General features: G+C 48.3%; 1 protein-coding gene across 1 annotated transcript in view; it reads right to left on the reverse strand.

Annotated features, from left to right (window-relative positions):
• LOC138656823 (protocadherin-23-like) overlaps positions 1-13,269 on the reverse strand; it is a 101,730-nt gene that overhangs the window by 41,396 nt on the left and 47,065 nt on the right. The window contains exons 7-8 of the mRNA XM_069744096.1: positions 1,687-2,544; positions 753-863 (exon numbers count right to left, since the gene is read on the reverse strand). Coding sequence (XP_069600197.1) covers positions 753-863; positions 1,687-2,544 — 969 coding nt within the window. The remainder of the gene's footprint in view (positions 1-752; positions 864-1,686; positions 2,545-13,269) is intronic.

Consider the following 13,269-nt stretch of genomic DNA (forward strand, 5'->3'; position numbering starts at 1 on the left):
TCATGTAGCCAGGTATGCATTCCCTTCTCTACAGCCTCTTTTTTCTTTAAACGTGAATTTTTTTCTTTTTCCCTGAGTGTGTTCGTGGGTCCTTCGCTTTCCTTTCCCCCTTTTCTTCTCATCTTCACCAACTCAGTTGAGTTTTTTCTTGTTTGTTTTTCTCCATTATTTTATTTTTGACAGATTTAATTATCTTGATACATATATTACTTTTCTTGTTATCATTATTTTATTTATTTAGTACACTGAAGAAGGTCAGTGATTGACTGAAATGTTTGTTGTACTGCTTATGGATGTACATTAAAGTAATTTGCTTTTCTGCCTTTATCCAAAGTTGAGTGCCAAGCTTATTTTTATTACTAAACATGCTATCATGGCCATTTGTGTCTGTGGACTTATTTCCTATCGAGCAGATCGGGGATGTCATTGGTCAGAAAATGCAAAAAGGAAGCTGCCAGCAACATATCTTGATGATTTCAACATTTTTTAGACAAACATTAACAACCTAATTGATAGCATGCCAAGGCTTGTAAGTGCAGGTACTTCTACGTGTGGAGCGCATACTGAAAACTGAATAAAGAGGTTTTGAAATCTTCGATTCCATTTTTTTATCATTTACATGACATTAACATGTTTATCGAGTGTTTATTTTCAAGATTACATTCCAGTTGAAATTTCTATGTTGAAAACTATAGTTATCCTCATAATTAAGACATATTTAACACATTCTGTACTCCTTTTCTATGAATTACCTGTTTTAGAATTGAGCATAAATGTGTCTTTCTCTCCATTGATAATTTTATAGGATACAGATTGATCAGAGGGTTTGAAGTATTTGGCCTCCACCATCAACACAGCTGTTCCTGTAATTAGCAAGTAAGAAATAACAAAAATTGATAATACACAAAGTAGTATAAAATTCAATGAAATGTGCTAAAAAATACAGTATAAAACTAGAGGCCTCCATACACATTATTGTGTATTGAAAGGCTGCTTACATGTGGCTAAAAAGATTGTTACAAAAGGACAGCCATGTAATCGCTGAACGCGTTTCGAGCACGCCCAATGCTCTTAGTCCACAGCGTCACGCTGTGGTACAAGTTCTATCTATGAAACCAAAGATAGAACCCATACAAAAAAAAGAAGTCTGAAAGAGCCCACACATACATTCACAAATACAGACATAATAAAAAATATACCACATTGTCTTATAACATAAATTCATGAGTGCCCATAGGTAAAATGAAGTATGGCCCTAAGAGTACTGTCAGCAACACATCAGCATCAGTCCTGTGTATCTGTAGGTAGCCATGGATCACTCCTTACTAGAAGAGAGAATATGCCTCAACTACATGTGATTAAAGTGGGAGAGCAAAGCTTATTTTATTAGATCAAAGACCGAACTTGAGATACCTAGACCCTGTGAACTTAGACTTTGCCCCCTCATAGGGGTCAGTTTGATTATTTAGGCTCCCACAGGACATGGCTTCAATCTCTGCACTGCCTAAAGTTACATCCTTGGGTATATTATAATAGTATATATATAAATGGTTATATACTGATATAAGAATTATAGTTGCCATACAAAAGCATGCAGTTAGTCAGAAGTATATAAGTAGTGCAATCAGCCTATGACACGTAAAGATAGGCGCTCTGCTATAATGAAGTTATGGTGCTTGTACTGACCTGCTTTGCTATTTTCCATTACGCTGACTTCATATACATTCTTCACAAAATAAATATCTTTTTCCTGTCCTTGTAGATCAATGGTGACAAGACCTGTTGATGTCCTCGCTGGAACACCAAGATCTGAGGCCTTCACTTTCAGAACTGTGTTCCTGAAGTTATGAGAGATCGGATACCGAAGTTTTATCTCCCCGGTATCTTGGGTGACAAAGAAAAGTGGATCGCTTTCTACTAGACTATACACTACTGATCCATTCAAGCTTTGATCTGGGTCATTGGCATGTACGGTAGCAATCGCACTATTGACTAGGGTTTGATAGGACACAAGAACTTGAACGGGATCCTCCAAGAATAAAGGGGGGTTATCATTGACATCTTCAATGTGAATTAGAACTTTCACAGTAGAAGTCAGTGGACCATATTTGCTACTGTCACTAGCCACCACACGGAAAACATATTGATGTCTGAATTCCCGGTCCAAAGCTTTAGCCGTTATAATGTTTCCGGTTGTACTGTTTATAATGAAAGCACCTTGGGTATCATCAATCACGGAGTATGTTATTTCACCATTTAAGCCTTCATCTACATCCATTGCATGAAGACTAAGAACCATTGATCCAGAAACAAGGTTCTCTCTAACAGATGAGCGGTACTGGCTCTTAGAAAATGTAGGTGGATTATCATTTAAGTCCAAGACTTTAATATGCAGCTTGGCTGTGGTACTTTTCTTTGGGCTGCCCAGGTCATGGCATTCCACGATAATGGTAAAACTGCTGACATCCTCTCTATCTAGGCTACGGGTGGTCCAAAGCTCGCCTGATGTATTATTGATGGCAAAATATCCGCCCGTGTTTCCACCTTCAAAAAGGAAAGAGATGTAAAACAAAAGCTGACACTTGGAGACAGTGGAAATATATATCATGGCAACACCATAAAAATATGTTAAGCCCAATAACACAAAGTATTTCTGCTTGGACAGCGAGTGTTTAAGTGTCTCTGGCATGTGATTGCCTTCTGTTTGAATTAAAACCTGCATTTCATTTAAATCAGTGGGTGGCACTGACAGCAAATACAGAATGCCTTATCCATTACTGAGCGATGACTTTCCCAGATGTGAAGCCTTTTTTCAATTGGACACACCTTAAAAAATATATATATATATATCTTAATGTGGCTATCCAACAAACAATTCGGAGCAGATTTTTGCTACAGACACCAAAAATGATTTAAGGTTTGAAAGCAACAACTGGGGCATATCATCTTTTATCTTTAAAATCTTAAAAGGTCAAAGTTTTCGGAGGGTGACTATTCACATGTAGGGGTTCTGTGGTTTGAACAGCCGGGGATTATTTAGCTGAGCATTCAATGTGGTTTGTTTTTTTCCTAATATTCTCTTCCTTTGCTTAGATCTTGGGACTGTGACTGTAGGGGTGACTGTGTTTGCTATCCCATTTGCCTATATAGCTGTTTAGATTGACACATAGAGACTTAAAACTTAAAGAGAACCTGAGATCAGGATTTACTACTAGGTGGTGTTAGGGCCACATTATCAGTCTCCTAATACTTCTTTAATGATGCCTGTATTAGCCCTAAACGCAAAATATAAGAAACTAAGCTTAATTGTCCCTGCTCTCCCTGCCTGCAGTCACCGGACTGGTCTGGAGTAGCTGTGAATCAGGGCCACTGCTCAGTAGAAGCATGCCCACAGTAGTGTAACTGACATACTGGCATGTGAGGGGAAAGCAGGGAGGAGGAGAAGAGGGATGGCTTCTTCTCTTCCTCCCTGGTCATTCCGCACATGCCAGGATGTCATCCACATGGCTGTGTGAGTGTTCCCATCACCTTGTAGTACTGATGTATAATTGTGTCCTAAAGGGTAAAACACTGGATAAAACTGTCGCTGAAAAAGACTTGGGTGTATGGGTGAACCGCAATGTAAACTTTAGTGACCAGTGCCAGGCAGCTGCTGCCAAGACAAATAAAATAATGGGATAGACGCTCATGACAAGAACATAGTTTTGCCTCTATACAAGTCACTAGTGTGGCCACACTTAGAAAAATGTCTACAATTTTGGACTCCAGTGTATAAGAATGACACAGGTGAACTAGAACGGGCGCGGAGAAGAGCAATCAATATTATTAAGGGAGTGTGTAGACAGCAGTACTAAGACAGGTTATCAAACATGGGGTGTTAGGACTGGCGAAACGCACCGAGAATAAGATGTAATATTAATAGATGCGTTCGCAGTCCGGGGTCCACCGTGCAGGTGAAAACCTGCTGCTAGTAAATGGCAGCGTAATATGGCGGTGGAAGCGAACCCAGTTAAGCCACTGGTCCGCAATGCCGCACCTAGGAGTGCAAGCAAGGAGTCAGCGAACTCAACCCCAAGACTCAGGATTGAAGTCCGATCAGACTACTAGCACTCAACACCGCAACTGGGTGTGTTAGGTAACAGTAATAATTAGAGCACCGAAGTGCAAACTGTGCCGAGCTGGCAGACACCACTAAGAACCCAGACGTGGGTCAGGAGGCGCACTACTGGCGCGTGGCGCCGCACTGGCGGTCACAGCAATAGACGCTGATACGTGTGTGACACGTTGAGTGGTTAGTCGGGCGCTAGATAGCAGCCATACACCATACGCGAACAGTCATACAATAGGGTAGGGGTATTTAATGAACGACTTTCACTCACAACAAACACACGTATACAATTGTACACTAGCGCATGGCCGTGCGGTCATGCGAAGCTTATATAGCTGCAGTACTTTCAGGACCTGCCAGGAGGACCAATAGGAACCACTGCAGCATCTGAGCATGTGACCCTCGATCTCCAACGGGAGATCTCACCCTGGGCATGCTCAGAAGGGAAAAAGCAGGACTTAGTCTCAAAAGCGTCCAGTCGCTGCTGCCCAGCACTGGCTTTAATGGCAAAAGCTGGAGAAGCAACAGCAAGCCTAAGCACAGAGTGAGACTGAGCCAGACGCAAGGACCGTCGTCTCTGCTGAGCAGGTTTACCTGCGGCAGGAGAGGAATGGGAGACCGCAGCAGAAGCGGCCCGAGATTCCCCCTGTGCTACGTTCGAAGGCAGCAATGAGCTGCGGAGCCCGAATGTGCTCAGCAGGCTCCGAGGATCTATCCTCAGGGCCGTAACCCCTCCAGTCTACCAAATAAAATTTTCTGCCACGAACCACCTTGCACCCCAAAATAGCGTTCACCTCGTAATCGTCCGTAGACGAACCCGACGTCCCGGTAGATGACTCAGAAAACAGGGACATGTACACGGGCTTAAGGAGGGACACATGAAAGGTGTCAGTGATACCTAGGCGTGGAGGAAGGGCTAGACGGTAAACCACAGGATTAACCTGTTCGAGGACCTTGAAGGGACCCAAGTAGCGAGGAGCAAACTTAGTGGACTCAACACGCAGCCTGATGTTACGAGCGGAGAGCCACACTAAGTCACCTGGAGCAAAGGTCGGAGCAGGGCGCTGATGTGCATCGGCAGAAGACCTCATTCTCTCCTTGGAGGCCCGGATGGCATCCTGAGTGCGGTCCCAAATGTCTCGTGCCTCCACCACCCAGTCGGCCACCCTGGAGTCAGCAGAAGACACGGGCATAGGCACTGGAACCCGCGGATGCTGGCCGTAATTAAGGATGAAAGGAGTCTGACCGGTGGAATCGGCTACAGCGTTGTTAAGGGCGAACTCTGCCCATGGTAACAAAGATGCCCAGTCATCCTGCCTGGCAGAGACAAAATGTCGCAGATATGTGACCAAGGTCTGGTTGGCTCTCTCCACCAACCCATTCGTCTCGGGATGATAGGCAGAAGAGAGATTTAACTCAATACTGAGAAGATGACAAAGCTCTCTCCAGAACCGAGAAGCAAACTGAGGACCCCGATCATTGACAATTTTGTCCGGCATACCGTGAAGGCGGAAGACATGTTTAATAAACAACGCTGCCAAGACCCGTGCAGAAGGTAGCCGAGGAAGCGGCACCAAATGCACCATATTGAAAAATGGTTGGTGATTACCCAAATGACAGTACAGCCACGTGACTTGGGCAAACCCACCACAAAGTCCATCCCGACCATCTCCCAGGGCCTGTCTGCCACCGGCAGAGGATATAACAATCCAGCTGGCCGTTGACGAGGAGACTTATTTTTGGCACAGGAGACACATGCCCGAACATAGTCTCTGACATCACGAACCATATGCGGCCACCAGTACATTCTCGCCAGCAACTCAGATGTCCTCTTTGCCCCAAAGTGTCCACCCACTCTGGACGAATGAGCCCAAGAGAGAACCTCCGGTCGCAAATTGATGGGAACAAAAGTCTTGCCCGGAGGCACAGACTCTAGCGAAACCGGAGCTACGGTTCTCAGACTCTCTGAAGGGACAATAAGCCGAGGCTCCTCTTCTTCCTCCTCAGTTGACACAAGGGAGCGAGAGAGAGCGTCAGCACGAATGTTCTTCTACCCGGCGAGATAATGGAGAGTGAAGTGGAACCGGGAGAAAAACAAGGACCATCTAGCCTGACGAGAATTCAGCCGCTGGGCTGTACGCAAATAGACCAAATTTTTGTGGTCCGTGAAGACTTGGAAGGGAAACCGAGCACCTTCCAAAAGATGTCTCCACTCCGAAAAGGCCAACTTCATTGCTAGCAACTCCCTGTCCCCGATGGAGTAATTTCTCTCCGCTGGTGTGAAGGTCTTTGAGAAGAAGAAGCATGGATGCTTCCGACCTTGAGCATCCTTTTGATAGAGGACTGCTCCAGCACCAACGGATGAGGCATCCACCTCCATAAGGAATGGCTTATCCACATCGGGACGATGTAAGATGGGAGCGCTAGCAAAATGGGACTTTATAGAAGTGAAGGCCTTGGAGACCTCTTCCGACCACAATTTGGGATTCGCTCCCTTCTTGGTGAGGGATACCAAGGGAGCTACCAAAGTTGAGAAGTGGGGGATGAACTGGCGATAGTAATTTATGAACCCCATAAAGCGCTGCACCGCTTTAAGAGAATGGGGTTCCTGCCAGTCCATCACAGCCTGTAGTTTGGCAGGATCCATAGCCAATCCCTGGGCCGAGATGATATAGCCCAGGAAAGGTAAGGACTCCTGCTCAAACACACACTTCTCCAACTTAGCATAAAGGGAATTCGCCCGTAGGAGTTCGAAGACTCTGCCAACATCTCTCCGGTGGGACTCAATATCTGGAGAGAAGATGAGGATATCATCCAGATAGACTACAACCGAGGTGGAAAGCATATCCCGGAAGATATCGTTGACAAAGTCCTGAAAAATGGCTGGGGCATTACAGAGCCCGAAGGGCATCACCAGATACTCATAGTGCCCATCCCTGGTATTAAAAGCCGTTTTCCATTCGTCCCCCTCACGGATGCGAATTAGGTTGTAGGCACCCCGCAGATCTAGTTTGGTGAAAACCTTTGCTCCCCTTAGCCTGTCAAAGAGCTCAGATATCAGGGGCAACAGGTACTTATTTTTAATGGTAATAGCGTTAAGACCCCTGTAATCGATGCAAGAACGTAATTCCCCGTTCTTCTTCTGTACGAAGAAGAATCCCGCCCCTGCAGGAGACACTGATTTCCTAATGAACCCTCTTGCCAAATTCTCCTGAATGTATTGAGACATAGCCTCCGTCTCTGGGAGAGAGAGGGGATATACCCTTCCCCGAGGAGGTTAAGCTCCTGGCAAGAGGTCAATAGGACAGTCGTAGGGGCGATGAGGCGGTAGAGTCTCAGCAGCCTTTTTAGAGAATACGTCAGCATAGCACCAATAGCACTTGGGAAGAGTAGAAAGGTCTGCGGGTACCTTGGTAGTAGAAACCTGTACACACTCACTCACACACCTGCCCATACAAGACTTACTCCAACCCAATATTCTCCCTGAGGACCACTCAATATGTGGGGAGTGGAAACGGAGCCAGGGTATTCCCAGCAAAATCTCATCCATTCCCTCGGGAAGAACAAGAAGGGAAATAATCTCCTGGTGGGAAGGGGACATGGACAGCGAGAATGGAACTGTCTGGTGTGTGATTTGCAGTGGAAGTGTCGCCCCATTCACAACTCTAACTGTTACAGGTTTGGCGAGCATGACTAGTGGTATAGCGTGGCGCAGAGCAAAAGCAGAGGACATGAAGTTTCCCTCTGCTCCTGAATCCACACAAAGCTCGACTGTTAGAGTGGAGGAGCCTAACAGGATTGTCCCTTGAAAGGACAGTTTGGAGGAAAATGCAGCTGTGTCTAGTGAACCTCCCCCAATGGTTACTAGACGCGATCGTTTCCCGACCGCCGCGGACATTTATTGGCGTAATGTCCTAGTTGATGACAGTTTTTACAAACCACGGGTACTCGAGCGGCCTGAGACTTAGGTCCCGCTCGAGAAACCTCCATGGCCTCATGGGAGTCGGACGCCAAGACAGGAGATTCAAGAGGTCTGGCGAAGGTTGGAGCCAGCCGAAACCTCTGCCTACACTGGGTCCGCTCTAACCTCCGCTCGTGAAAACGGAGGTCGATGCGGGTAGATACAGAAATAAGTTCCTCCAATGTGGCGGGTATCTCCCTGGTGGCCAAGGCGTCCTTCACATGGTCTGCCAGTCCCCTCCAGAACACCGGAATAAGAACTTTGTCTGGCCACTCTAACTCAGAAGCTAGAGTCCGGAACTGGATGGCAAACTGGTTGACCACGGACGAGCCCTGAGTAATGGACAATAACTGGAGCACGGTATCGTGGGTAACACGAGGTCCTAAAAAGACCTGCTTCAGAGTGTCCAGGAAGAGAGGAGCACTCTGTACCACACGATCATCTCGCTCCCAAAGTGGCGTTGCCCACTCCAACGCCCTGCCCGACAAGAGTGATAGAATAAATCCCACTTTCGCCCGTTCCGTAGGGAAACGTGACGCCAGGAGCTCAAGGTGTATGGAGCACTGGCTCACGAATCCGCGACATTGTTTACTGTCGCCAGCAAACTTGTCAGGAAGCGGGAGACGGGATAAAGTCGGAGCAGGAGTGGCAGCGGACAAACTGGCTGCGGCTACACTTGCAGCCTGAACAGCGACAGCAGTGACATGCACAGCTGAGGTTGAACGCTCTAGAGCCGCCTGTTAGGTCTCGAGTTCCCGCTTCTGCACAGGGGGAATCTCGAGCCATCTCCGCTGCGGTCTCCCATTCTTATCCAGCCGCAGTGGAGTCTGCTCAGCAGGGACGTCGGTCCCAGCGTCTTGCTCAGTCTCACTCTGTACAGAGAGTTACTGCTGCTTCTTCAGCTTCTGCCATTAAAGCCAGTGCTGGTCAGCAGCGAGCAGACTTCTCTGGGACTAAGTCCTTGTCTGCACACACTGAGCATGCCCAGGGCAAGATCTCCCGGTGGAGATCGAGGGTCATGTGCTCAGGTCCTGCAGCACATTCCATTGGTCCTCTTGGCAGGTCTTGGAAGGGCAAAGTTTCTGTGGCCACTTCCTGTGCTGCAACTATATAAACTGCGCATGACCGCACGGCCATGCGCTAGTGTACATTTGCTTACGTGTGTTTGTTGTGAGTGCAAGTCGTCCTTGGATACCCCTTCCCTATTGAATGTCTGTTCGCGGAAGGTGTATGGTTGCTTTCTAGCGCCCGACTTATCCTACAGCACAAATCACACATTACAGCGTCCAGTTGCTGTGACCGCCAGTACGGCGCCGTGCACTTCCTCTGTGCTTTCCTTACCCAAGCCTGGGTGGTTAGTGGCGTTCCTCAGTGCGGCACCGCATGCACTCTTGTGCCTTAATATTGCTATTTAGCTTCTTTACACACCCAGTTGTGGTGTTGTGCCAGCAAAGGTCTAATCGGACTTCAATCCTAGTTGGGGTTGAGTTCGCTGACTACTTGCTCGCGCTCCATGTGCGGTACTGCGATCCTGTGACGCAACAGGATCGCTTCCTTCACGCTGGGTGAAGTCTAACCCACGTGTGTATACTTATGAGTACCGCCATATAGTCCGTCATTACTTGGCAGCAGGTTCCATCTCTGCACAGTGGACCCCGGGCTGCGAACACACCATACTCTATCTGTCTCATTATTTGGTGCGTTCCGCTAGCCCTAACATTACACTAGCGCCAGGGTCTGGCTAGTAATGACGGACAAACAGCAATCCTTGCAGTATATCCAGCAGCTGGAGGGTAGGTTGGTGGCTCTTGAGAGCGCAACCTCAGCTGTGGATGTTACCGCAGTTGCTGTACAGGCTGCTAGCGTGGCTGCAGCAACCCTGTCCATTGCCACCCCTGCTCCGACATTTTCTTGCCTCCCGCTGCCAGAAAAATTTTCTGGTGATAGCAAATTTTGTAGGGGATTTGTGAGTCAGTGCTCTATTCACCTCGAGCTCCTGGCTGCACGTTTTCCCACAGAGCGGGCTAAGGTGGGATTTATAGTGTCTCTCTTGTCGGACAGGGCGTTGGAATGGGCTACGCCGCTGTGGGAGCGTGGCGATCATGTGGTGCAGAGTGCTCCGCTGTTTCTGAGCACTCTGAAACAGGTCTTTTTAGGACCTCAAGTCACCCATGATACTGCGCTCCAACTGCTGGCATTAACTCAGGGTGAGTCCTTGGTCAGTCATTTTGCCGTCCAATTCCGCACTTTAGCTTCTGAGCTGGATTGGTCGGATAAAGCTCTTATCCCCATATTTTGGAGGGGCCTGGCTGACCACGTTAAGGACGCTCTGGCCACTAGGGAGATTCCTGCCACACTGGAGGAGTTAATAACTGTCTCCACTCGAATTGACCTCCGTTTTAACGAGCGGAGGTTAGAGCGAGCCCAGTGTAGGCAGAGGTTTCGGCTGGCTCCTACCTTCGCCAAACCTCTGGAATCTCCGGTCCTGGTTCCTGAGTCACATGAGGCCAGGGAAGTGTCACAAGCGGGATCTAAGTCCCGGACCGCTTGTGCACTCAAGGTCTGTCATGTTTGCCAGCAGTCAGGACATCTAGCCACCAGATGTTCTCAGCGGTTGAGGAAACGTCAGCGTCTAGTGGTAGTAGGTGGAGGTACACTAGACACGGCGACGTTTGCCTCTAAATTGTCCTTTAAGGGGACAATTACTATAGGCTCATTCTCCCACTCGGTAGAGCTCTGCGTGGATTCTGGGGCGGAGGGCAATTTTATGTCTTCTGCCTTCGCCCAACGTCACGCAATACCCCTGGTTATGCTAGCTCAACCAGTAACGGTACGAGTGGTGAATGGGTCGACACTGCCCTCACAGATAACACACCAGACCATCCCTTTTACTCTGTCCATGTCGCCATCTCATCAGGAGATTATATCTCTGCTCGTCATTCCTGAGGGAATTGATGAGGTCCTGTTGGGAATACCTTGGCTACGGTACCACTCTCCTCATATCGAGTGGTCCTCTGGCAGAATCCTGGGATGGGGCAAATCTTGTGGGGGTAGGTGTCAGAGGGAGTGCGTTCAGGTTGCTACTACAGAGGTACCCGCAGATCTTTCCTCTCTCCCCAAGCAGTATTGGTCTTATGCAGACGTGTTCTCCAAAAAGGCGGCGGAGATCCTTCCGCCCCATCGCCCCTATGACTGTCCTATTGATCTCTTGCCTGGTGCTGAGCCTCCCCGGGGTCGAGTCTATCCGCTATCTCTCCCGGAGACGGAGGCAATGTCACAGTACATCCAGGAAAATCTGGCAAGAGGATTCATTAGGAAGTCAGTGTCACCTGCTGGGGCAGGGTTTTTCTTCGTGCAGAAGAAGAATGGGGAATTGCATCCATGCATAGACTACAGGGGTCTTAACGCCATCACCGTTAAAAATAAGTATCCTTTGCCCTTGATATCTGAGCTCTTCGATAGGCTTCGGGGAGCAAGGGTATTTACTAAACTAGATCTGCGGGGTGCTTACAACCTGATTCGCATCCGTGAGGGGGACGAATGGAAGACGGCTTTTAACACCAGGGATGGGCACTATGAATATCTGGTGATGCCCTTCGGGCTCTGTAATGCCCCAGCCGTTTTCCAAGACTTTGTGAACGATATCTTCCGGGATATGCTTTCCACCTCGGTCGTAGTCTATCTGGATGATATTCTCATCTACTCTCCAGATATTGACTCCCACCGGAGAGATGTTTGCAAAGTCTTCGACCTCCTACAGGCAAACTCCCTCTATGCCAAGTTGGAGAAGTGTATGTTTGAGCAGGAGTCCTTACCTTTCCTAGGCTACATCATCTCTGCCCAGGGATTGGCTATGGATCCTGCCAAACTACAGGCTGTGATGGACTGGCAGGAACCCCATTCTCTTAAAGCGGTGCAGCGCTTTATGGGGTTCATTAATTATTATCGCCAGTTCATTCCGCACTTCTCAACTTTGGTAGCTCCCTTGGTTGCCCTCACCAAGAAGGGGGCGAATCCCAAATTGTGGTCTGAGGAGGTCTCCAAGGCCTTTAACTCTATAAAGTCACACTTCGCTAGCGCTCCCATCCTACATCGCCCCGATGTTGATAAGCCATTTATCATGGAGGTGGATGCCTCTTCTGTTGGTGCTGGAGCAGTCCTCTTCCAAAAGGATGCTCAAGGTCGGAAGCATCCTTGCTTCTTTTTCTCCAAGACCTTCTCACCAGCAGAGAGGAATTATTCCATCGGGGACAGGGAGTTGCTAGCCATGAAGTTGGCTTTCTCGGAGTGGAGACATCTCTTGGAGGGAGCACGTTTTCCCTTCCAAGTCTTCACAGACCATAAAAATTTGGTGTACCTGCAGACAGCCCAGCGGTTGAATTCTCGCCAGGCCAGATGGTCCTTATTCTTCTCCCGGTTTCATTTCACCCTCCATTTTCTTTCTGGGGAGAAGAACATTCGGGCCGACGCTCTCTCTCGCTCCGTTGTGTCATCTGCGGAGGAGGAGGAGGAGCCTCGGCTTATTGTCCCCACCGAGAGCTTGAGAACTGTGGCCCCGGTTTCGCTAGAGTCTGTGCCTCCGGGCAAGACTTTTGTACCATCCAGTTTGTGACCGGAGGTTCTCTCTTGGGCACACTCGTCCAGGGTGGGTGGACATTTTGGTACCAAAAGGACATCTGAGTTACTGGCGAGGACATACTGGTGGCCGCATATGGCTCGTGATGTCGCAGAGTATGTTCGAGCGTGTGTCTCTTGCGCCAAGAACAAGACTCCTCGGCAACGGCCAGCTGGTTTGCTTTATCCTCTGCTGGTGGCGGACAGGCCCTGGGAGATGGTCGGGATGGACTTTGTGGTGGGCTTACCCAAGTCTCGTAACTGCACCATCATCTGGGTGATCACCGACCATTTTTCCAAAATGGTGCACTTGGTGCCCCTCCACGGCTACCTTCTGCACGGGCGTTGGCTGTCTTGTTCGTCAAGCATATCTTTCACCTACATGGTATGCCAGACAAAATTGTTAGTGACCGGGGTCCCCAGTTTGCGTCTCGATTCTGGAGAGAGCTTTGTCGTCTACTCAGTATTGAGTTGAATCTCTCTTCGGCATATCATCCCGAGATGAATGGGTTGGTAGAGAGGGCCAACCAGACCTTGGTCACATATTTACGACATTTTGTTTCTGCCAGGCAGGATGACTGGGCAT

This window comes from Ranitomeya imitator, chromosome 1 (genome assembly GCF_032444005.1).
Source record: "Ranitomeya imitator isolate aRanImi1 chromosome 1, aRanImi1.pri, whole genome shotgun sequence".
Lineage (NCBI taxonomy): Eukaryota > Metazoa > Chordata > Amphibia > Anura > Dendrobatidae > Ranitomeya > Ranitomeya imitator.